Source organism: Montipora capricornis, chromosome 9 (assembly GCF_036669925.1).
Source record: "Montipora capricornis isolate CH-2021 chromosome 9, ASM3666992v2, whole genome shotgun sequence".
Lineage (NCBI taxonomy): Eukaryota > Metazoa > Cnidaria > Anthozoa > Scleractinia > Acroporidae > Montipora > Montipora capricornis.
The window spans coordinates 18,282,653-18,305,336 of NC_090891.1; the positions used below are offsets into that span (position 1 = coordinate 18,282,653).

Genomic DNA, 22,684 nt, shown 5'->3' on the forward strand with positions numbered 1-22,684 from the left:
AGTTCATATTTTACCGTGAAAATGGGGTTGACGCAAGCATTAGCATAAGCACAATTGCAAGGATCACAATTTTTCCTTTTCTTTGTGCTTGTGCTTATACTTGCGTTCGCTTGCGCTGTGTGAAAACGAACCACAGCATAAGCACAAGGAAATTTGCTACGTCTAGCCAATTAAAGCACTCGTTCTAGATGCTTATGTCAACGTTCGTTTTCGCTAGCATAAGCTACTTATGAATGCGCTTTTGCTTGGGTCGCTAATGAAAACCAGGCTTAACGGTCCTTTGATGTTTTGAGTGGTTATTTTTGTGGTGTGCATCGACGAAAAGAAACGAAACGGAAAGGAGGAAACGAAGCGACGAGCCGTAGCCCTCCGTTAGAGCGAATTGTGACCTTCGAAACGTCAGCTCACTAATTCTTACGGTGTTTGATTTACCTTGATAAAAGCAAAGTTTCTTTTATGTTTTACTCCCTCATCAGCTCTCATGACGTTGTTTTTAGGTGTAGCAGACTCTCCATCCTTTGTTGTTGTCTAACACGAGAGAAGGATCTCTGTAAGAATCAGCTTCCAGGACACGTTCTAATGATATGTACAGCAGAAATTCCACCTTTTTCAGTTGGCTGTCAGAGGGAATTGAAGTGCATGATTTCTTTCCGTTTGGTTTGCATTTCTTCTAAAGCTTTGATTTCATTTGATCTTCATAGACTGCACCCGTATTGACTTAAGCCCCAATTTTCTTTAGCGACGCATTAGCACAAGAGCGTTTAATTTTACCGTGAAAACGGGCTTGACTCAAGCCAAAGTACAAGCATTTTCTTTTCCTTAAGCTCGAGCTTATGCTTGCGTGCACATGCGTTGTGTGAAAGCAGGACATAACACAGGAAAAAGATCCGTCCCAGATTTTACTCGCATCGCAGGTTTTCACATGGATGCAAAATGGTGCAAATCCGACCCAACTACCGAGAATTTTACGACAAGGAATGCAAAGATTTCCTTGAACAAAATAAATACACGTTGTTGTAAGCACAGGACAAAGCGGCAAATGAAAGTGGGATGACGATAGGTGAAGGTGAATTGAATGGTAAAGTTGTTGATACATTCAAGTACCACTACCGTAAGTGGAGCACAGGATACAGTGACATCATGGAGATGATTAGACTCGATTTCCACTGCACACTAGAGTTCGGGTATCCTCCCCGAGAAGAGGCGGCTGGACGCGTGAGTGATAGATTGTGTCTGTGGCGTAAATTCAAAATATAATTTATACGAAGGTAATAGTTGCGGGGAAATGGCATTAGACATCCCTACTGAACGTTGATTTTAACAAAACAGTAATTACATAACAATGCTTAAAACGTCCGTGCGAAGTTTCCAGATGATGCGAGCTTGAGTCTGTAGTTAAGTGATCAATGTGAGTTTGAAATCAACCGGCGAATCATCAACAGAATCCTCGGCCGTTTCAGCTCTCTTTCGGCCTCATTGCCCCGCTCTTTCTGCCACCAAAACAGTCAGCAGTAATTTCAATTGATCTTCAGGAATTTTACTTGCTCTTACATTAGTGAAGTCTGAGGTGAAATTGCAATGCCGCAATGGATTTCAAAGCCTTATTTTGCCCTTGGCGCCAACTGGAAAATTAGTGAAATTTCCGAACTCAGGCGGTAGAAAACGACACAATACCATTCTCCATGCCAGCTTCTCGAACTCTTTCCGTTGTCGAAATCTTGGATATTTCCCACCTTAAAAGCACTTTTAAGCTCGAACAGGCCGGGTCAAAGAATTCCTTCGCAGCCACAGTTTGAACCAAAAATATAATTCATGCCTGCTCGATTTGTGCAGGCGAGTTTCTGATTGGCGGAGATTAACAATGGCTCACCTCACGCGTCCTGCAGTCGACATTTCGGGAGTGAGCGCTGGCTCATTTCCCGAAACAGCGGCTGGTAATCGAGACTAGTATTGCTTGGGTTACAGTTCGTTTTTATTTGACGTGAATCTCTTGTTCTCTCGCTTGTGCTTTGGTCGTGAGTGAAATCCATGCCTTATGGAAGGGTTCCATTGTTTTGTTAATCGTCTATTTTCTTCTTTTTCACCAATCCTGCGAGGTCTCTCAATGGCGCAGATTGACCAGCACGAAGTATAGATAGCCTGCAAGCAGGCTGTCTCTCTGCAGTGGGAGAGAAGTCAGTCTTTGTGAGAGCCTGCTCGCAGGGTAGAGTAATAAACTGTAACCCGTTTTTCCTTTCTTGGAACTTGTAACCTTCACCTGTTTCTCCTGCTCGTTTTTCCGCTGCTTGTCTGATTTGAACCCTTATTGGTTAATTTTGTGTTGATTGGCCGAATATCCCATAACAGTATTTCAAACCACTGAAAAGTCTGAGTAGCAACTCGATTGTTTTTTAGCGGCCTTTCAAATTCAGTCTCGGCCATTATGACGTTTTTCAGCATCTTTCTTTTTGCCACTTTTAAGGCCTTTTTTCCTCTGATTTTTTGAAAAATAATAATAATAATAATAATAATAATTGAAACTTATATAGCGCATTTTTCATGCCGAACATGATCAATTGCGCTTAAAATTATGCCATGATAGACGCTTTCCTTAAGGCTGGTTGTCAGTAGCGACCCAAGCAACAAACACAAGAAAGCGCAAACTCAGTAGCTTTTTGAAGGGGACCTACATTCCAACGTAAAATAACTTAAAATCCCAGGAAATAACCTCTATAGTCAATGAAAACGTTTGTATCCGAAATAAAGTAATTTTAGAAGCGCCTTTTTTACAGGCGCCGCCATCTTAAATAATTGTGACGTGTTTCGGGTCCACTATTGTTATTTATACAAAAGCTATTTGTGTCAGGACAATAGATGGTTTTCACCTGACGTCACAGCAACCATGTTGGTGCACAGAACGATAGAGGAAAAAGTCTTCTGGGAATTTGACCCTATTATTATGCAAAACATGAGCCATAATTTGCTATTGTTTTGTGCACCAACATGCCCGTCTCATCACGTGATTGAAAACCATCTATAGGGTAAGAGTAACACTTCACAATTATTCAAGATGGCGGTGCCCAGAAAATTTGAAAGTAAAAGAAGCGAGTCTAAAATTGATTTTTTCTGATACAAACACTTTTTTGGGGAAAAAATTTGATCAGTAAAACATAATTTCATTCGGTTTTAAAGTTATGTAATTTTGAACAACGGCCCCTATTTACCAACAAGTTCTGCATCTTCCTGTATTGCTTTTGCTCATTCTGGCGTCGCTATTGACTGACTAGTCCTTACATTCGCGACTTGATAAGTGAACGAGCCTTGTTCGTTCGCTCATTCTAACTGAACTTAGGACAAGACGGAAGAGCGACTGTTGCACAGTTTGACTGTAACTCATTTCAATCTCTTAATTTATGATGACTGGAATTTCATTTTTATAAGTTTTTTGTAATGATTTTTTTTTTAATTTCCCATATTTTATCAGTTGACATTGTAAATAGAAAGAAAATTAATTACGCCAAGTTAATTAATTGTAATCTACAAGTAATGAATAGAACACCTTTTTATCTCATGTGGCTTTGTCTCCATCACTTTGTAAAAACCCTCAAAAATGACTTTCAACTCCGTCGGGCTTCTTTGCGAAGTCGTTGGGTTCTCTGACACCTTATGTTGACACAGGTATGCCAGCCGTTGTATACGGTGAAGCCTTACCATTTCCGCCATTAATTCAAAGCACACGAATGCATAACAATTGCCCTGAGTGCTACGTGGAGAAAAACAGAAGTGGCCAGGGAGATTACGGACCGTAAACTACTGCCTATAGCCCAGGACAAAAGCAACTTTGTTAAGAGTTCCAGATAAGCTTATTGGATTACGACTGTTTGTACTAAAGCTTTGAAACGTCTTTCAATCCTTTTTTTTTTTTTAATTTTGAACAAAACCCTAACACGAACCTAACTGGAACACAACAAAACGAAAGCTCGGACATTTTTCCTCCGATATTCACGCATGCTGTATTTCATATTATTATATGGCTCTGTCTCACGAGTACTGGGAACTACAAAATTCAAGAATTTGATTGGCTAAAATCGATATTGACCGCGGTCTAGATTTTCCCATCTAGACCGGTAATGTTTTGCGGTGAAAAGATGCAAACTAAAATGCAAAAATATTGAGTATTTTCTTCTACCAATATTTATTTATGGGAGTGCCAAACAGCATGATGACAAAAGAGAGGATGACGAGCAAACTTTAACAGAATTAAGTTCAGCTCATCGCCACTCATCGCCGCTCGCAAGCAAAATGTCAGTTAGTACAAACCAGTTACATTAAACGAATTAAATTGTACTTGTTTGCCATATAATAAACATCTTATTAACCGAGCTAGGTCGGTCTGTATGGGAGAATCTTGACCTCAGTCGCTGGTACAGACCTCACTGCGTTCGGTCTGTACTGGCGACCTCGGTCAAGATTCTCCCATACAGACCTCCCGCTCGGTTAATAAGAACTAAGTATCTAACATGATAGCTATAATGGGTCTTGATCACACGGCGGCTATGTTTTGTTTTGCCCCACCGAAACTCGTCCCCAAACATTTCAACTCGAGGCTCAGGGTAAGAAATCCGTTGTCTATGGCCAATATGGCCACCGCGCGAATAATTCACAGGTGTAGCTGAGTTACCTGGCCTAAGAATGCGGGAAGCGAGGCTGCCGACCCTGTTTTCATACAAACCTTTGTGCTTTTCTAATGTAAATGAACACCAATTAGGATCACAACAGCACAATTTACATGATAACAGCAGTGAGGTCTGTGTCAATACAAGGCCACCGGCAGCCTCGCAGCCTGTAACATGGCCTATTCTTTATTTTCGGATGACCCAATTACCCTTTGTTTGGTTCCTCCCCCCCCCCCCCCCTCCACCTCCCCTCCCATAAACCATTGTGTTCAAATGCTCTTGGGAATATACATTGTTTCCCGAAGAAGAGCATTTGAAAACAATGGCTATGCAAAATTTGAGGGGCAAACAAAGTGTATTATGGGGCATTCGGAGGATAATAAAAAGTAGTCCAGAGTTATGGGAGTGTGCTTAACATCAACCCAAGTCAGGAACAAGAGGTAAAGGGTGGTAAAAGTCGTATGAAGTTTGTTGTTGTTTTTTTTACGGGAAGATAGGAATATTCAAAGGAAAGCGCAAATATCTTTCTTTCACAAGGCCTTTTTCATAAGATCAAGTGAAGCCTCGCTTCCGTTTCTAGGCAGGGTTGGTACAACTGAAAAGTAGTCAGGTCACGCGTGCATCAAAACACGAGCTTGCCCCATGAAGTTCGTCAACTCCTGCTACGCCTTTGCTACGCCTTTACAAAACGCCTGGAGCATGCGCAACTGAACAGACGTCCAATTCCGAATAGGGAGTCTTACCGTATTCGTCTATTTATGTACCTGACCAAGTCTCCTCTGAACCATGACTTGAAAACGAAAGAAACTTCAACACATAAAAACTGTCCTTTTAATGTTTGTTCTCAATAAAATAAGCAAATACAAAAGCATCGGCGTGCGTTAACCGTTTCGGACTGAATTCTTAAATATCCTACAAGGAATGACTATTCAAGAAATGCCAATATCTGTTTGCCAAACCCGGCGTTCAGCATCGTTCTACAAACTCGATAGGATGCCAAATAAACCGTTCCAGCTCGTGCCCTCGTGGTATTTCCTAGAGAGGTTTAAATACGTTTGACAACAAATGTACAAAGTCGAGTCACGTTTCTCCGAACCGAAGGGAATTACATCAAATACGAACTTCTAAAACAATTCCTACGTACCCAACAGAGGTGGGATGCTCTATTGCTATACATCTCTTTCGTTAAAAAACGACTTTTTAACTGAGCCCTAGAAGTTCTTAGTCAAAAACGTTGTGCATTTTTTCTCGTACAAAGAATTTCATGATCTTGGTTTTTCTTCTTTCATTGCATGCAAAATATGAACGCAGTTGTGCAAACTGAATTTCGTATTACTGGAAGAGAATACAAGGAAGAAGTTGACCAAAAAAAATTTATAAAGACATTGGAAAAATATCCTATCTTAGTCGACCAAGAAAATCGGCTACCTGATTACAAAACCAATATTCATTTGATCTTCAACTAATATTCGGAGAAATTGCAAAATACGCAGTCAATTCTTAACACAAGGGCTTTCTTGTTGAAGCGTCGTGACATTCTTCACGTTTCATACTCCCTAATAACATGCGAGAATGAAAATCAAATAATACGGGCTCATCACACCATGCATACAATCAATAAGAGGTCGATAAATGAGAACACGTTGAGCTAACATTAGCGAGATTAGTAAATCTAATTGAAGTTTCATTAACTATTCACAAATAAAAATTTCACTGACTGTATACAAATGAAAAATCAGCTAATCGGCAGTTGGGCCGGTCCCTATGTCGACGCCGCTTAACCTTAAAGTTACCGCTGACACTTGATCATCCTCACTGCTGTCGCTGCACACGGCACTGTCGCTGTCAAAAAGTTTTCCATCCACTAGCGAAACTCGCAAACGTATCTTCATGGACGAGCTAAGTGGCGGGATAAAGTTACGTGGTATGAGGAAGTTGGACAAATTGAAAAGGTCCACGAACACTTTGTAGCGATCACTAGAAAAAGGAAACATCACTGTGTTACTATGACCAAAAAACAATTTTATTCTTCTTTGGATCAAAAAGAAACCCGTTTATTTTTAATGGACTTTTCCTGTTTAATGGTCAGCCATTACTAACTTTAAAATCTTGAGAGAGCTGGATCGAGGAGAAAATGACGTCAAAGACTCAATAGTTTAAGAATGCAATGCGTGTGTACGCAGCTGAATTAATATGCAACACGGGAGTTTGTGGGAGGCGCGGTGGCCTCATGGTTAGTGTGCTCGTCTCCGGATCGAGTGGTCCGGGTCCGGGTCCTGGTCAGGGACATTGTGTTGTGTTCTTGGGCAAGACACTTTACTCTCACGGTGCCTCTCTCCACCCAGGTGTACAAATGGGTACCGGCGAATTTAATGCTGGGGGTAACCCTGCAATGGAGTAGCATCCCATCCACGGGGAGTAGAAATACTCCTAGTCGCTTCATGTTACGGAAACTGGAGATAAGCGACGGCCTGATGGGCCTTCTGCCTCGTAAGCAGAGACTTTACCTTTACTTTAACGCGGAGTTCCGGGCTTTCAGACATGTCACATTGTCTTTAAATCATTAATTAGTATAGTTAGTATATAGTTAGTTGTATAGTTAACGGTCACGTCTGAAGTTGTATAGTTAACGGTCACGTCTAAAGATGTGTGTGGAAGCATACCAAACGTTAAGTAAATAATTCCATAGACATGCATCTGAACGGACAGAACATCAGATACAGACATTCAGTTTATCAAAGAGATTGGAGGAGAATGGTAAGTTAATATAGGCATGGCTCACAAACCTATTAAGACCTTAGTGCAGTTATTTACTAACGTGAAAGATAAATCGAACTCAACAACAGACTAGGAGCAGTTTACAAGATCTCATGCTGCATCTGCCAGATGATCTTTTGCAATGACGAGACCGGTAGGAATTTGAAACCACGGCTGACTGAACACAAACGGGCGAATAAAAACGATGACCCCAACGACAACACTGCCGAACACCATTTGCAGACGAACAAAGATGATTGGGACTCTACTAAATTTATAACTCAGTGTACAAACTACCACCAACGACCCACCAGAAAGGCGGTTTACAAACTTAGAACATACTTCACTGGAGTGTTGCCAACTACCATCGGCAAAATGCAAATGACGTATTGACGAAACCAACAGAACAGTGAAATCACAGACTTCCAAAACGACCAGCATCAAAGCTGACAACAGAGATCAATTACATCACAGAAACAAAATAATAATAATTTAGCACGCACCTGACCGTGGCTCTGAGGTACTGGTACCCAGATGTCCCTCCAGTCCCCATTTTGCTGCCAATCATTCTCTGAACCATCATTAGATGATTATCTGTGAAATTCGTAAAAAGTCATGGGTTTGACAACTATGAACACGATATTATTGACAAAAAAACACTAATTTTCAAGGCTTTGATTTGAAGGCCAGGTCGTCGTCCTGGAAACTTCCGAGGTTTTTGCGCATGCGCTAACCCTTTTGACGTTACCCAAGGGACTGGGTCGGCTTCGTTGCAAAGAGCACAACAACATAGTTCCACTTAGTATTCTTTTGTGTCCTTGCAAATTGGCCATTTTGGCCCCGCTTTCGATGTAAAATTCAAAAGAACATTTAACCTTGAACGAGGCCGAAAGGGCCAATTTGCAATCAAACAAAAGAATACTAAAACGGCGGCCATTTTGGTATAAGGTGTATATAAAAAACGAACAAGAGCTTAAGAACCTTTCTAGTACAAATTATTTTTTGTGAAAGACTTACACCGCCACTTAATCAAATGGGAATCGATGTCCATCAGCAACTGAAGAACTTGAAACGGTTGACTGAATCGTGGCTCGTCACTGCAAGGAAAAAAGATAACAGCACAAAGTTTGCTTCGGCAGTAAAATCGCATCTGAAACCCGGTCTTTCAGAAGTAGCCTCCGGGAAGAATTAGTTGTAGTTTAGAATGATCGAATTACGCGGATTGCTTATTGAATACTCGAAAAAAAAACTTTCGAGTAATCTAAACAGAATGATGGACTTCCGATAAGAAGCGATTTTCCAGGCGAAAGATCATCGCAGTTAAGAAAAATTGAGCCCTTGAGGAAGTCTACAGAAATGCAGCTTAGTTGGAGCTTAGTTGGAGCTGCTTAAATTGCTTCCATAACTGAGACGATATTTCGCTTAAAAATCATTATCACTATCTCCTGTGTTCATTTCCTCTACCGGAGTTAGAAATTTCCATCTCATTCATTCATTTAAACGGCGAGTATGCAAACCGTTTCGACAACTTCAGCTCTAACTCACGGGACCTTGCTCCCACGAGTTTCCTCAGAACTAGTCATCGCAAGCCAGTCGTAGATGCGACTCCTGCAAAGGAGCACTCGGATTTTTCCGAGTATCCCCGAATCACCATCGGAATTATGGATCATGGCTTGGCTCCCACGATTCTCCCATAGCTCAGTAGTAGAGCATCCGAACTAGTGATCGGAAGCTCGTATACGTTCGACCCCTGCAAAGTTTCCCCGAGCCAGTCAACATCGAAAAATAAATAAAATAAATCTCTTCATTCGTTATCACAGTAGTACATAAATCAACTTTATCTTTCTGCAGCACTTTCATACCGGTAAAAGTAAATCATAAGTGCCCCTTGCATGGCTTTGTGAGAGAATCTCCTTTCACCTATGAAACAACAAGTGCCGTTCACAGAAATCAGGGTTATGCTGATAATATGGTGATGATGATGATGCGAATGAACGAAATGATATATGAAATGAATCATATACTGAACTGCGGATACGAAATGATCCTCGCAGTTATGGACGCAATTTTAGCAATTGCGTAGGGAAGCCTGGTCACGGGAAGAAGCCTGGTCGCGGGGTCAAACGCCGTTGAAGTCCTGAAATTTTCAGGCTTCTCTATGCATATGCTAAAATTGCGTCCATAACTGCGAGGATCGTGGCTTTACTTCATGATGTGGATGTTGATGACGATAGTGACGACTATAGTGATTTTGATAAGTCTGATAATAATAACGATAATGACGATATAACATAAGAATATATTCCACCCATGATGGTTACACCTCACGAGAGGCCCTTACCAGGGAACCGAGATAGAACAAATGATAATTCGGACGAAAGAGAACTAAAACTTTCCCTACCAAAGTCAAACTGATCTCTCGACACGGGAGACACTAAACGACAAACAAACAAAGAAATATGCAAGCATCGGACACACTACACACGCAACAATTAAAATGGCCCTTAACACACATTTTGTTGTTCGAAAATTAGGTTGGGGCGCTTTTCATTTTCGGAGCTAAGCTATGGAATTGCCTGAAGTCTGACTCGCGCACACTTGGAAAAAAAACCTTCCAAAAACAAAATTCACCAATTTTTACTTGCGGTTTTTGGTGATGAGAATGATTATGGTGATGTCTCAACGTTAATCTTAAACATTACCAGTTAATATTGAGTTATAATTAATCACATTCTAGCTGTCATATTACTTTCTTATGTTTCATGTCCTCTTATAGGTTTTTGCTTTATCTACGTAAATAGTACCTATCTGTGAATGTATGTGTATACCTATTTATTTTCTTTTTATTTTATTCAATTATTTCTTTACCTGATTTACTATTAATCTATTTTGCTAAATTTAATTGTAAGTTACGTGTACACTGGCCGCTTCGATTAGCTTTGCTATACGCGGGCTGTGTATTTCTTCAATTTGATAAATTTAAACATTGAAATAAGATGACGATGATGATGGGCGCACAATGACTGAAGCTGAAGCTTTCCAAGTTTATGCTTATGTCACGACGAGAATTATCGTGTAAACCAAACCGCGCGTTTCATAAGTATAGGCCAAAGTGTAACCACAAGGAATCACCTGCTTTTGGCGAAAAAAGAAATTTAAGAGAATAGTGTCCAATCCTTCTCTGTTAAAACTGATTCGGGGGTTTATATGGGTATGTGGGCTTATACAAGGGAAAAGGACAAGTCAGATCTATTTCCTTCCAATACTACATAAGCTATGGATAAGCAAAAGAAATTTCTACAATTGAAAAAGTTATTTTATTTTTGTTCTTTGTCTTTGTTTTCTTTTGTTTTTTTTGCTTTTTTTTTGTTTTTTGTTTTTTTGTTTTTTGTTTTGTTTCTTTTTTTGTTTTTTGTTTTTTTTGTTTTTTTTTTTGGGGGGGGGTGAGGGAAATCGCAGTAGCTTTTTAAATCATTTGAACTTAGGGTATGGATGATTGGAATTGACAGAACAACAATTGAAAGAGGAATGAGATGGTGTCGGATTACAAAACGAGATGCGAACTTAAATACTGCATTACCTCGGGCAACAAGTTGGTTGTGTCTCTCCTCATTGAAGACTGTCTCAAAGTTGTCCTGTAATCGAAACGTCACAGGCGTTAAATCATGGACCAGTTGACGAAAATGTATTACACGGCCGATGATTCATTCTTCCAAATCCTTCTTCTTCATCCTATGACTTGCACGGCAGTCTCTTTCTTAGGAAGTCTACGGAACCATTTACTTCTCAAATTGACTTCTTTAAAAAGCTTAAAACCTTCAAACTACAATCTCTACCAGATTCCTGCTTAATCGGGCGAAATTAATGCTCCTTGAAACAAGACCTACGTGTATCGCACGTCAAGCGAGGTTTAAAAAAATTAAGAGACTCGACGATCGAAAGACGAAACGTTGAAAGGGGTGATGGTCTAGCCACTTATTGCTCTCGATTTAACAGTGTTTTTAAGCAGTCCTGTACTGGCTGTTGATTTAACGACACTATAGTCTCATTTTACTGGTTGTGCCTTTCTTCGAATTTGGACCTTATGACCCATGCAGATGCCAACGTTTAAAAAAGTCACGGAAAAATCGAGGGTTTGACCAAATAACACAAATGAAAAAGGTGCTTAGTATACTATTTCCTTTCGACAAAAGTTTCCATTTTCAATCTATCATATCAACTAAAAGCGTCTTTCAAAAGACAATTATACTCTTGTTTGAACATTTACTCCTTTACTGACCGCTTGCTTTTTTACGTCCTTCAATAATCTCGCTCTCACTTCTTCATTCGCTTCATCCTAAAAGCAACCACAGGCAATAAGGTTTCAAAAAACACCACAAAATTGCACGATTGTAACAAAAAGTTTCCGATATATTTAACAATTGTTATATGAGCGCGCGTTGGCTTTAACCAGTCCAGTCCAACAAGCTCGAATGAAATAATTGTCTTATCAAATTTTCATTAAATTATACTTTTTTCCCGCCATCTTTCACTTCCCGCACAAATTTTTAAGCTTGGCAACACTTGACGCAATCGGTTCCCAGATGAGGTCATACGGTATCTAGCTGATAACAGAGATTGAGTGAACCAATCAGAAAGCTAAAAACGCACTATCCGAGTCCGCAGCGCACTTAATGTCTTTCACAGAGCAGAGAGTCTTTCAATTTGCTCTTTACCGAAGCTTACTAGAGAGGCTAAAAGGCACTGGTAGGTCTTTATTACAAAATTATACCATATGGTAAAGTAACTCCCAGTCCCCTTTCCAGGAGAGATAAACATTACCAAATAAGGAGCTCAAAACAGAGATAAAGGCAACGCCATTGACCCATAGTCCCCTGCACGATGGACCGGTGCTCTACCAGCTGAAGCAATCGGTCAGCAAATTTACACACGATAGTACTTAAAGCTCTCAGCTCGCTAAGCCATCATGTGTTAGGAATCCTAATTAGAAGGTTTCAAACCAGTTACTATTTACAAATGTGGAATTCAATGTTGCAGGTACGCCCCTTGGACACCAAAAGATTTTAGAGCTAAAGTTTCAAGCGTTCGCTGTGACGAAGAACTAACGACCAAGGAGTCAGCCCAAAAATCTTCCTTAGGGTGGATAATCTACCTTTTTCAGATCGCTTGATAACACAAAATTTTCATTTATATTAAACATTTTTTCTCTGTTTCTGTATTTAACTAGTCTAGTGGAGGAAAATATCGGGGTGAGTTGTTTGAAAGCAGGGTTGGATAAATAAGATGGGTTAAACACCATGACAACCTCTCGGTTCTGTTGTAAAAAACTCACTAACAAATTTTGAGAGTGATATCAGTGAGAAACACAGTATATAGATCACATTTGTACCCCTGGAACACCTAGAATGGAGTCTTTGAAATGAGGACAATGTGCCGCCTTTAAGATCAATCTTCTCACATAAGGAGGATAAACCTCACACCGTCAACAATTGTTTATTACTTCTGTGGGACGTTAAAGAACCCATAGGCTGTTCGCAAAAAGTAGAGATCGAGAACAGAGTTCCCGGAGTGGTCCTCTGGCGTAAGCCAGGGATGTGCGATTTAACATAGCCCGTTCACGGCAAACGGCGAACATTAGGCTACTCTGCGAGCAGTTGGCTTATCCTACGGTTCCCGAGAGAGAAACCACTGCAAGCAACCGTTACTTTCTTTGAGTGAGCCGCCGTCCAGCGCCAAGGACGAATAAATTAAATTTGAACCGGTAAAACGAGTACGTAAACTTGTTTTGGCACTTGCGCGTGCGTTCAGCTATGCAACTGCTGCGTTTGGGCGAGCCTGCTGTGTATATAGTGATTTCCCGTGAAATAAGACGAAGTTATGTCCAATGCATCACGCAGGGTGTGACGTAGCCGCCTATCGTTTGTCATTCCAAATAAACTTGAGGCGAAATCTCTCTAAACTTAACCTTGCACCTCAGGGCTAACCCACTCTGAATAAACAAACTAAAGACAGATCCCTATGTAGGGGACTCCAAGTGGCCCTCGGATTACAGATCTTAGCCCATGGAATCCGGATCCCGACTGGTGGATCCTTGATCCGAGTCGTGGATTCCGGATTCCAAACTCACAGGTTCCATCGAAATGGATCCTGGAGTGGATTCTGGATTCCATGCTGGATTCCGGATTCTTTCACATCGGACGACCTGTTACAACAATCAACTCGTGCTCTCACCTGTAGTCTTGATAATTGTGACGAATTCTGTGAGTCTGTTGAACAAAAAATAAGTGTATGTTGTATAGAGAATATCATGAACTTTTTCATATTTTTGAGCTGCGGTTGTCATTCTATCGCAATTTAGGATTGAGCAGTTGCGAAAACCTACAGTAGGTTTGAAAGGGACTCAAACCCATGACTGCGATAGCACTGCACTTACACAAGTGCTTACATAGCGGGTTGTGACGCATTTAGCCTCGAGTTTGCAGTCTTCATGGGCCCGTTTCTCGAAAGTCCCGAAAACTTTTCGGGCCCGATCAGCCATTTGTGAAACTGCTAACCGCTTATTTTGGAGAGCCCATCTTTTAACGCGTTTTGAAGTTAATTAAAAAAAAGAAAAATAACTGTAAAGTTTGACGACTTAAATCCCCTCCATTCCTGAGATCCAAAGGGAATTGTGACACCCGAAAATAGCCCGTAAAGTTTCGGGACTTTCGAGAAACGGGCCGCAGGACCGGTCGAAGGGCGCAGCTCATGATATCAAGCCGAAAGGAACAGGCCCCTCTGCCAGGCAGTCTATACGGTCCAAGTCTGATGTGGTAGAACACAGCCACAGCCAGATGTAAATGGCTGTTAGTCGATTTTGATGAGGGAGGAAAACCGGAGTACCCGGAGAAAAACCCTCGAGTTAGGTTGAGGTTGACTGGAACAGACGCACATACAGACGCCGACTTGAAAGCCATTCTTCATGACCAAATGTAACCTGTTCCAGGCTCTCAGATAGTGAAGGCGAGGGAAGGTGAGGGGAAAAAACCGAGCTCCTAAAAAATCATTGTTTATCGTTGACTTTCGTACCTTGTTGATCCCTAATTTATTCTCGATGAGTCTGAATTGAAGGCTTTCAAAACCTGATGATGGAGCCAGGTGATCTCTACAATTGAACAAGTTTCTGGAGATAGCCACTTTGTTCTCAGTTACTATAGTTAGTCACACAATGGGAGTCTTTAGGTATAAGTCGTATTAGTTTCTTACTTAGTTTAGTTATAATTAATAGTTTTTAATTGGACAAGTAATAATTATTATTTTGTTAAGTACACAACCCCAAAAGCTTTTTAGCTTTAATTCTTATCGTGTATAAATAAAGATTCTATTCTACACTCGTGCTAGTGCATCAAAAACATTCCTCATCTCATTCATGCCAAACCTTGTTGGGGGGGCGCCCATGCCATCAGAATATCTCTGTTTCATTACGTCTTGATTACTATTAATTTTTTTTAATCATTCAAGTTTATCATCACTGACCTAAATTCCATGAAGTCCAAGTGTGTCATGGTCTCCAAAATCATAATCTGGTCACGTAAAAGCTGAGGAGTTAAAAAAAAAAAAGAAATGTAAAGGCTTAAGTCAATCCAACTTTAAGAACGTTTGCTGATGACTAAAACGATGCCAATCTTTAAAGATACCATGGTGCTGCTGGCGCAGAGAACACCTAAGAAATTCCAAGTTCTACAACTCTTGCCTCACTTACATTCAAATTCCTGGCAAGTTAGCAAATGAATGCAAGAACAATGCTTTGCAGGACCCCAAATGAACACACAAAGATAAGAAACACACAAGTTTCCACAAAAGATGAATGCAAAAAATTATCCGTCGTGTAACTCACCTTTTGAATCTTCACAATGCGGTTAAGTCTTGAGACTAACACAAGCACCTTTCTTTCATCCACACCCTAAAACAATTAAATTTCAAGGAGTTGATAGATAGTAAAGGACAAGTTAATGCTATAGAATGTATGAAGCGTTCATATATTTGAACAGAGGAAATTGAGTACAGTCATTGAATTTAGAGATCATCGCATGTTAAGCCGTAGCTTAATGGAGGGGACATTTTTGACTGCTCAACTTATTCACACCTCAAACTCTAGGACACCCCCTGTTGGCGAATGAAATCGCCTGGCGTCAGACAGAGTGAAATCTGTTATTAGACTTAGTCTCCCTGGGGTCAATGGGTTGAGCAGCCTGAAAAAAAAGCCAGTCTACAAGGGGCTGCTGCGAACTCAAACTCTACTAGCAAAGCCTTGAACCAGTGGGAGTTAATTCTAAATGGCAGCTCATTTAGCAACTTCAAGTGTAACAATGTCTGCATTGAGACACACAATACATAATTATAACTAGCTACTAAAGAATAATCTTATCTGAAATACAGAAAGGAGAACTTGTACCAGTTGCTCAATAGTGAACATTTCCCTGATGGAATCCAGCTCGTGGATAATCTGTTTGAACCAAAGCTCATAGGCTACAAAAGAAGAAAAAAAGATGTGCAAGCCGGCAAAATAAATTTACAAGAGCTTTCAGTAAACCTTAAAGTCCAAGTAACATAATATACAAAGAAATTACAAATTACAATTACTATAAGAGCAGTGTTGGCACTGTCCATGGTAATTAAATAGCATCTGCTTTCCTGGCAATCAAGTGACCTACGATCAATAATTCATGGACTTGGCATAACATTAATTGAGCTTTGTGTTTGTTGGTTTTGCCCACTCTCCTCTAAGAAGGGTACACTGGTCATTTTATCCAGAGTGCTTTAAGTTAATTTTAACTCTTAATCACATTCTAGTTCAGAGCTAGGGTTTTTTGAGTTTAAACTGAATGTCCTTATTTGGATGTAACATAGCTCGCGCATTTTCCTGTGCATCTTCAGCTTCAATCTTATTTTTGTCTGTATTTGGGCATAACATTGTGTTCTAAAATCGTCAGCTTTTTTCCAAGGAAAAGAGTTGCAAGTTACATGCTTCAAGGTCATGTACGCTTCTGTTCAAAATAACAAGTTGATATTCAGCACTTCTGCCTTACTGTAAAACCCTGACACCTTAATAATTTTATTACTCAATGCAACTTTTAAATATATACAGTTATAAGCAGCAAAAAATAAATACCTTGATGTACGACAATGAACAGGAGTTCATCGTGAACTGGTGAATCTCCTTTTTGGTCACTAATTGGGTTCTGGCAGTCAAGAAGAGTTGTCAGCTATAAAAGAAATTTACCATGTACCATCGAACATTACAAATAACAAATTTAATTTGAATTGACATTCCATTCATTCTTATTAGGGGTATATGTGACCAAAAAATAGAAAGTACAGCATTAAGACAAACATGTTGTCTGTACAAGAAGAAGAATGCTGTTTACTATTTTCAAATACACGGATCTCTTTTTGTTCCAGAGATATTCAAGGTTCTAAAATATGCAAATTGGCAAAGTGATGACATTATAAACTCAACCACATTTTGATCAAATGTGATGAAGAAAGACATCTCACGCCACCTTTGGCATTCTGTTTTGATATTTGCCAACAGTGCACCATCTGCATGATCCTGCAAGAATATAAATATGCTTTAAGATCACCAAAAATATTGAAATCAGGTTGGAGGAGACTGGAAAAGAATGAGTTGCCAATGGGAACCAATTTCTTTATAGCCATAGGTGTGTTGCCTGTAAAACTATAAGCCTACCAAGTTTCAATGATCTCTTGACCGAGATTATAAGCTCTATTTATATACTTGATGTTATAATGGGTTGAGTGAATGACGTCATCAACCCTCTCAATTTCATATTTTACACATTTTCAAACTTAAATATTTCTGGAACCAATGCTGATACTTCCGAATGGTAAACGGCGTTTTTAATCTTCCCTGGCATTCTATGTGACATACCTAAAAATTCAAGGCATAAACATTTTATCATAGTAGCACTTTAGTAAATTTATGTTTCTTGTTCGCAGACAACTTTGACTACAGTTACAAATAGAAGATTGTTGGTAAAACAATAAAGAAAGGAGGCGCAAAGGAACCACAAGGGTTAAACCATTGACTCCTAGGAGAATAGGACTTAAGGCGCTGTTACCCTGTGAATCGTTTCATGCAACTTGCAAGGGTGCTGCCTAAGGAAATTTTCTGGGAGACCTTCGGGCTTCCAACATTAAAAGTTAGTAGCCTGAGTGATTTTTTTCAGGAGCCCAGAATTAATTAATTAACCAAAGACCCGGAAATGGTGTGGTACAAGCAATTTCCATCTCCAATTACTTTACAAGTGATCAAGTCTGGTGAAGCATCACATGGAACTAGAGACTGAGCCAAGAAATCTTGTGGCAGCTCCTTGAATCTTCGAAATGACTGATTGATTTTTATTTGTTGACAATATTTGCTTTTTAGTTTTGAACATAAATCAGGATTATTGTTAACAAGAGCTTCTTTTAACTTCTTCGAGTCGCTCATCTGAAAATAAGAAGAGCCTACTCTTAAAATACTCGCCCTAGCTATAGAATGAAATATATTCCTTCGCTTCTCAATATGTAAATAATTTAATTATTCATGCTGAATTGTATTTGACAAAGCATTTCCGGGTATATATGACTTGTATTTGACCCAGAAATCTAAGTACACACTGAAATCGTAGCTAAGTTGTCACGTTTCGCGATTTTAATCGTGTCAACTTTCTCTGATACGCACATGCTTTCTGATGGCCATCACTCACAGCTAGTTTAGTTTCATTTGGCATCAAGCTATTTCAGCTATTTTAATTCAATTCATAGTTTAGTCTTTCAACATTTCATGTCGGAATAGTAAAAGTGGTTTGTTTATTTGTTTGTTATTTTTTCGCTCGCACGTCGTAAGTGCATAAAGATCCAGGTATTTGGAGTTAGGGAAGACCTTCCGCGATCCGATCGTATCACGGAAATGCATGTTATTTACCGCAATTCGAAGAATAGCAGCAAGTTGTTTTCACGGTTCGCCGGTTTTTGACAGTTTCTATGGCGACGCAAGTACTATAAGGGAGTAAGGGCGGGATTTTGCTGAGTCGAGCCATTCTATGCTGACGTTGCTGTAGTCTCCTTCGCAGCCACTCGGGCCGGAGTCACGCAACGCTCCCCGTCCCCACGAAGCGTATACAATGACAAATAAACGAGGTTCATTGGTCCGAGCAAACAAAAGCGCAAAACAAAGAGAAAGGAATGCATGTCGGTTTGAAGCAGCCGCGTGGTGACGGGGAGCGTTGCGTGACTCCGGCCCGAGCGGCTGCGAAGGAGACTATAAACGTTGCTGCCAACCGTGCTCTCGTTTCGAGATTTTTTATCGATGTCGTTTTGATTTATTTTGTTATCTTACAGTTGTTGGATTTGCCACCCCTCACCCTCGGGGTATTTGTTAAGTGCCTGGTTCTGCATTCGGGAGGGTTCAGGTTTCCTCTAAAAAGGGGGTTTTTCCTGACGGGCAGCAGGCACGTTATTGTCTGGGCTTCTGTTAGTTTCAACTAGACCCTCCGTGAGAGTACACTGGGTTGCCTGTGGTACGTGCACCGTTCCAGACAATTTTTTTCAAGTTGGGGGGTCATTAAGACCATTTAAGGGGTCACCCAGAAGTCATACCAGCAGACGAAAGAGAAAAAACTCAATCGTGTCAAATATGCCCAATATTACAACAAACTAAAATTTCAGGATCAAACCGTTTCCTAGGCTCGATTACCAGCCGCTGCTTCGGGAAATGAGCCAGCGCTCACTCCCGAAATCTCGGCTGGACGCGTGAGGTAAGCCATTGTCAATCTCCGCCAATCAGAAACTCGCCTGCACAAATCCGTCTGGCATAAATTATATGTTTTGGCTGCAAAGGTATTCTTTGACCCGGCATGTTCGAGGTTTACAGTGCTTTTAAGGTAGGAGACATCGAAGATTGCGACAACGAAAAGTGTTCGAGAAGCTGGAGAATGGGAACTGTGTCGTTTTCTTCGGCCTGAGTTCGCAAACTTCACTGATTTTCCAGTTAGCGCCAAGGTCAAAATACAGCTTTCAAATCCATTTCTATTGCAATTTTCTCCTCATACTTCGCTAATGTAAGAGCAAGTAAAATTCCTCAAGATCAATTGAAAGTACTGCTGAGTTTATTGGTGGCAAAACGAGGGGGCCGATGAGGTCGACCGAGAGCTGAAGCCGCCGAAGATTTTTTTGATGATTCGCCTGTTGAATTCAAACTCACATTGATCATTCTGATCATTTAACCACAAACTCAAGCTCGTATCATCTGGAAACTTCGCACAGACGTTTTAAGTATTGTTATGTAATTTCTGTTTTCTTAAAATCAGTGTTTTTGGGATGTCTAATGCTATTTCCCCGCAACTATTGACTTCGCATAAATTATATTTTGAAATTACGTCACAGACACAATCTATCCCTCACGCGTCCAGCCGTCTCTTCTCGGGGAGGATACCCGAACTCGAGTGAGCGGCGGAAATCGAGCCTAACCGTTTCCATGAAGAACCTTTTCCTTGAATAATGAAGCACAAAATAGACGACAAGCTTTCTTTCAAATAATTCTTGGCTGTCACATTTCCAATTTTTTTTTTACCTGAAGACTGTGCAGAGTTGATCACAGATCCACTTAAGGTGTTCGATTCATTCTCTGTCTTTCTTGAACCCATAAGTTACCAGAGAATTTTCCATTTGGTTTCAGTGCGCATATTTGACACGACTGAGTTTCTTCTCTTCACGCACGTATAATGAAACACAAGGGGTTTTTGCCTCTAATAGCAAATATGTTGTTTGTTTCAAAAAATTGTTCGCTGGAAAAGGTGGCCTTTATGAATTCATCATGTTTTATGATATGCGAGCTTAACCGGATAGTTTTTATGGCAATAGTAAAGCATTTTCATGTCTTTCTTGTGTGTTAACTGAATTAAATGGTGAGTTTGTATTTGCCGTCTGCCGCGTAACCTTGATTTCCACTCTCAAAATTACCTCCAGAACCTACTTTTTGCTTAGAATAAGCTTTTAGAATGATGTTCTTGTTTTGCATAAAGCGAGTTAACAAAATTTGTACCTTGCTGAGTTCGCATTTGTTAGCGTTAATAGTATTTTGGGTCCGATGCTTCTGTTTTATGAGGTGTATATTGTTTTGGTCTCCCGTCCAGACACTAACCCCGCCGGACAGGGTTAACTTCAGTGATTACAAAGCTGTCAGATGCTCAGAGGGTACGCTTAAACTTGTGGTGAAAAGAAGTTGTGTTATCAACATGTCAGCCCAGAAGCCAATGTCTCTCGCTTCTCTTTTATTTGTTATTCTTCAGAGACTAGAATGCTCTAGTTCAATACCACACAATTCAGTGCCTTCTGGTTTTCTGTGACACGTACCACAGGCAACCCAGAGTATGCGTCACGGAAGCATCTCGTTAAGTCCTTCGTGAGAGTTTGTGTACACAAAGAATCCAGTGAATCGGGAAGGTCAAGAATTGTCTACAATCAGTGGAACATGGAGTTCGAAGTTGATCAAGATAATACCTGTATGGCCATGAAAGACAGTAAGCCCGCTTTGCTTTACGAACTGCTTAAAAGTAATAATAATTGTAACAGTGTAAAACTAATTAAATAATAGTTGAAAAAGGGTAACTGCTTGTTGTCACACTTTTGTTGCGTGCCTTATATCGTACTCGGGAGTTATTTTCATTCATGCCTTGTTTGCGAACATCTCTTGGTTATTCCTGCACGTAACATCATCCTTTCAGTATGCGCATATTAAAGTTGACATAACAGGCAACCCTAAAACCCGGAATCCGGAATCACAGGTCATTGTTTTACCAATACAGAAAGTAAAAAATATCCTAAACATTCATAAAAGCTAACCTTAGGCCTCATTAGGCCTAAACAAACGTTTTTAGGCCTAAGGTTAGCTTTTATGAATGTTTAGGATAGTTTTTACTCTCTGTATTGGTAAAACAATGACCTGTGATTCCGGATTCTGGCATAACTCAGTAGACTATCTATAATTGAGACTTCAAACTTGCATTCGAAGTTCATGAATGTAATCATGCAATCATAGCAATTTGTATTTTTAACCGTAAAAGAAAAACCGCTACGTTTACAAACAAGTGTAAAAATGCCAAGAAAATTTAATTAATACACTTTTGATCCTATTTAGTCAAGCTTACCTGAAGATAATCGCTGTAGGACATCCGTTTGTCGTCGGCATTTTCTCCACTTGGGGGGCTTGCTTCGCCATCACTGTTGAATGGAACACAGAAGTGAAGCATTATTCGACGTACACGTGCGAAAATAGAAATTCAAGCAAACACGAAATGCAGAAAACGTTCATACAAGTTGGAGGCGCAAGGGCAGCTCATGGTGATGAATATTTCGTCGCGAGGTTACACTCATCTGCGGTGGTGCACTTATGAAGGGTGATGTAGGACAAAAATGTCACTATAGTATTGTACATCCTTCTGGGCTGTGTTGCATGTTTGAAAGGCTAAAGTGTTTTTCAATTGGTCACTATTGTACGTCTTGTACATCCTTGTGGGCTGTGTTGCATGTTTTTAGCCTAAAATGTTTTTCAATTGGTCACTATTCTGCATCCTTTTGGGCTGAAGCTAAGCTGAGTATCAGTCCTTCCTGAGGGGTAGGGGGTCAGGGGGTCAGAGAGAGAAGGAAAGGAAGGCCTTACACAAATCTATTCATTGGCCTGTTGTCGAACATCCAGAATCTGGATGTTTCTCTGATTGGATAACACACAAAAGACTCTTACGTCACACAAACCGGAAACGAAGAATCATGAACGGCGAAGAACAGCGGCTATTTTATCGGCGAAATTCAACAGTGCGCTCAGAAGGGGCGCTTGAGTTCTTTCCAATGATTAAACAAGAACAGGAACTCTGTCTTAAAAGCATTTTTGTCGAATGAAAGGATGTCCTCTGAATTCCGCCAACTGGGTATGGAAAGAGCCTCATTTATTATATGGAGGAGAGTGTTTTACTGGGAACTAAACCACTCGTAGATTCCATACGCCACTTCATCCGGGACCCGAGTGGCGTATTTTCCGTATGTCACCTTTGTGAGTGTCGTATCGTTCAATGACGTCACGATTCCCGCCTTTTGCTTTTGTTGAATTGGTTTCTCGCGTCGCGTTTGTTGTTAAGAATAAAAGCATGGCGAGCAGGTTTGCGTCCATCAGCGACGAAGAAGTTAAAGAGTTCACAGAAAAACTTGAAAACGAGAGCACGAAGAAGAATATT

General features: G+C 40.3%; 2 protein-coding genes across 2 annotated transcripts in view; one reads left to right on the forward strand and one right to left on the reverse strand.

Moving 5' to 3' along the window:
• LOC138015412 (cathepsin O-like) overlaps nt 1-3,550 on the forward strand; it is a 21,948-nt gene extending 18,398 nt beyond the window's left edge. Inside the window, exon 12 of the mRNA XM_068862436.1 lies at nt 498-3,550. Within this exon, the coding sequence (XP_068718537.1) occupies nt 498-532 (35 nt within the window). The 3' untranslated portion in view covers nt 533-3,550. The remainder of the gene's footprint in view (nt 1-497) is intronic.
• Nucleotides 3,551-5,472: 1,922 nt separating this feature from the next.
• Nucleotides 5,473-21,843, reverse strand: LOC138017396 (tryptophan 2,3-dioxygenase-like). The gene is made up of 13 exons (XM_068864491.1): nt 21,771-21,843; nt 21,605-21,677; nt 16,564-16,657; nt 15,847-15,920; nt 15,289-15,354; nt 14,928-14,989; nt 14,481-14,556; nt 11,692-11,748; nt 10,993-11,047; nt 9,275-9,332; nt 8,430-8,509; nt 7,916-8,006; nt 5,473-6,632 (listed from the first exon to the last, which is right to left on the reverse strand). Exons 1-13 carry the CDS (start codon nt 21,794-21,796, stop codon nt 6,395-6,397), a joined length of 1,050 nt encoding a protein of 349 aa, XP_068720592.1. The 5' UTR covers nt 21,797-21,843; the 3' UTR covers nt 5,473-6,394.
• Between the last annotated feature and the right edge of the window lie 841 nt (nt 21,844-22,684).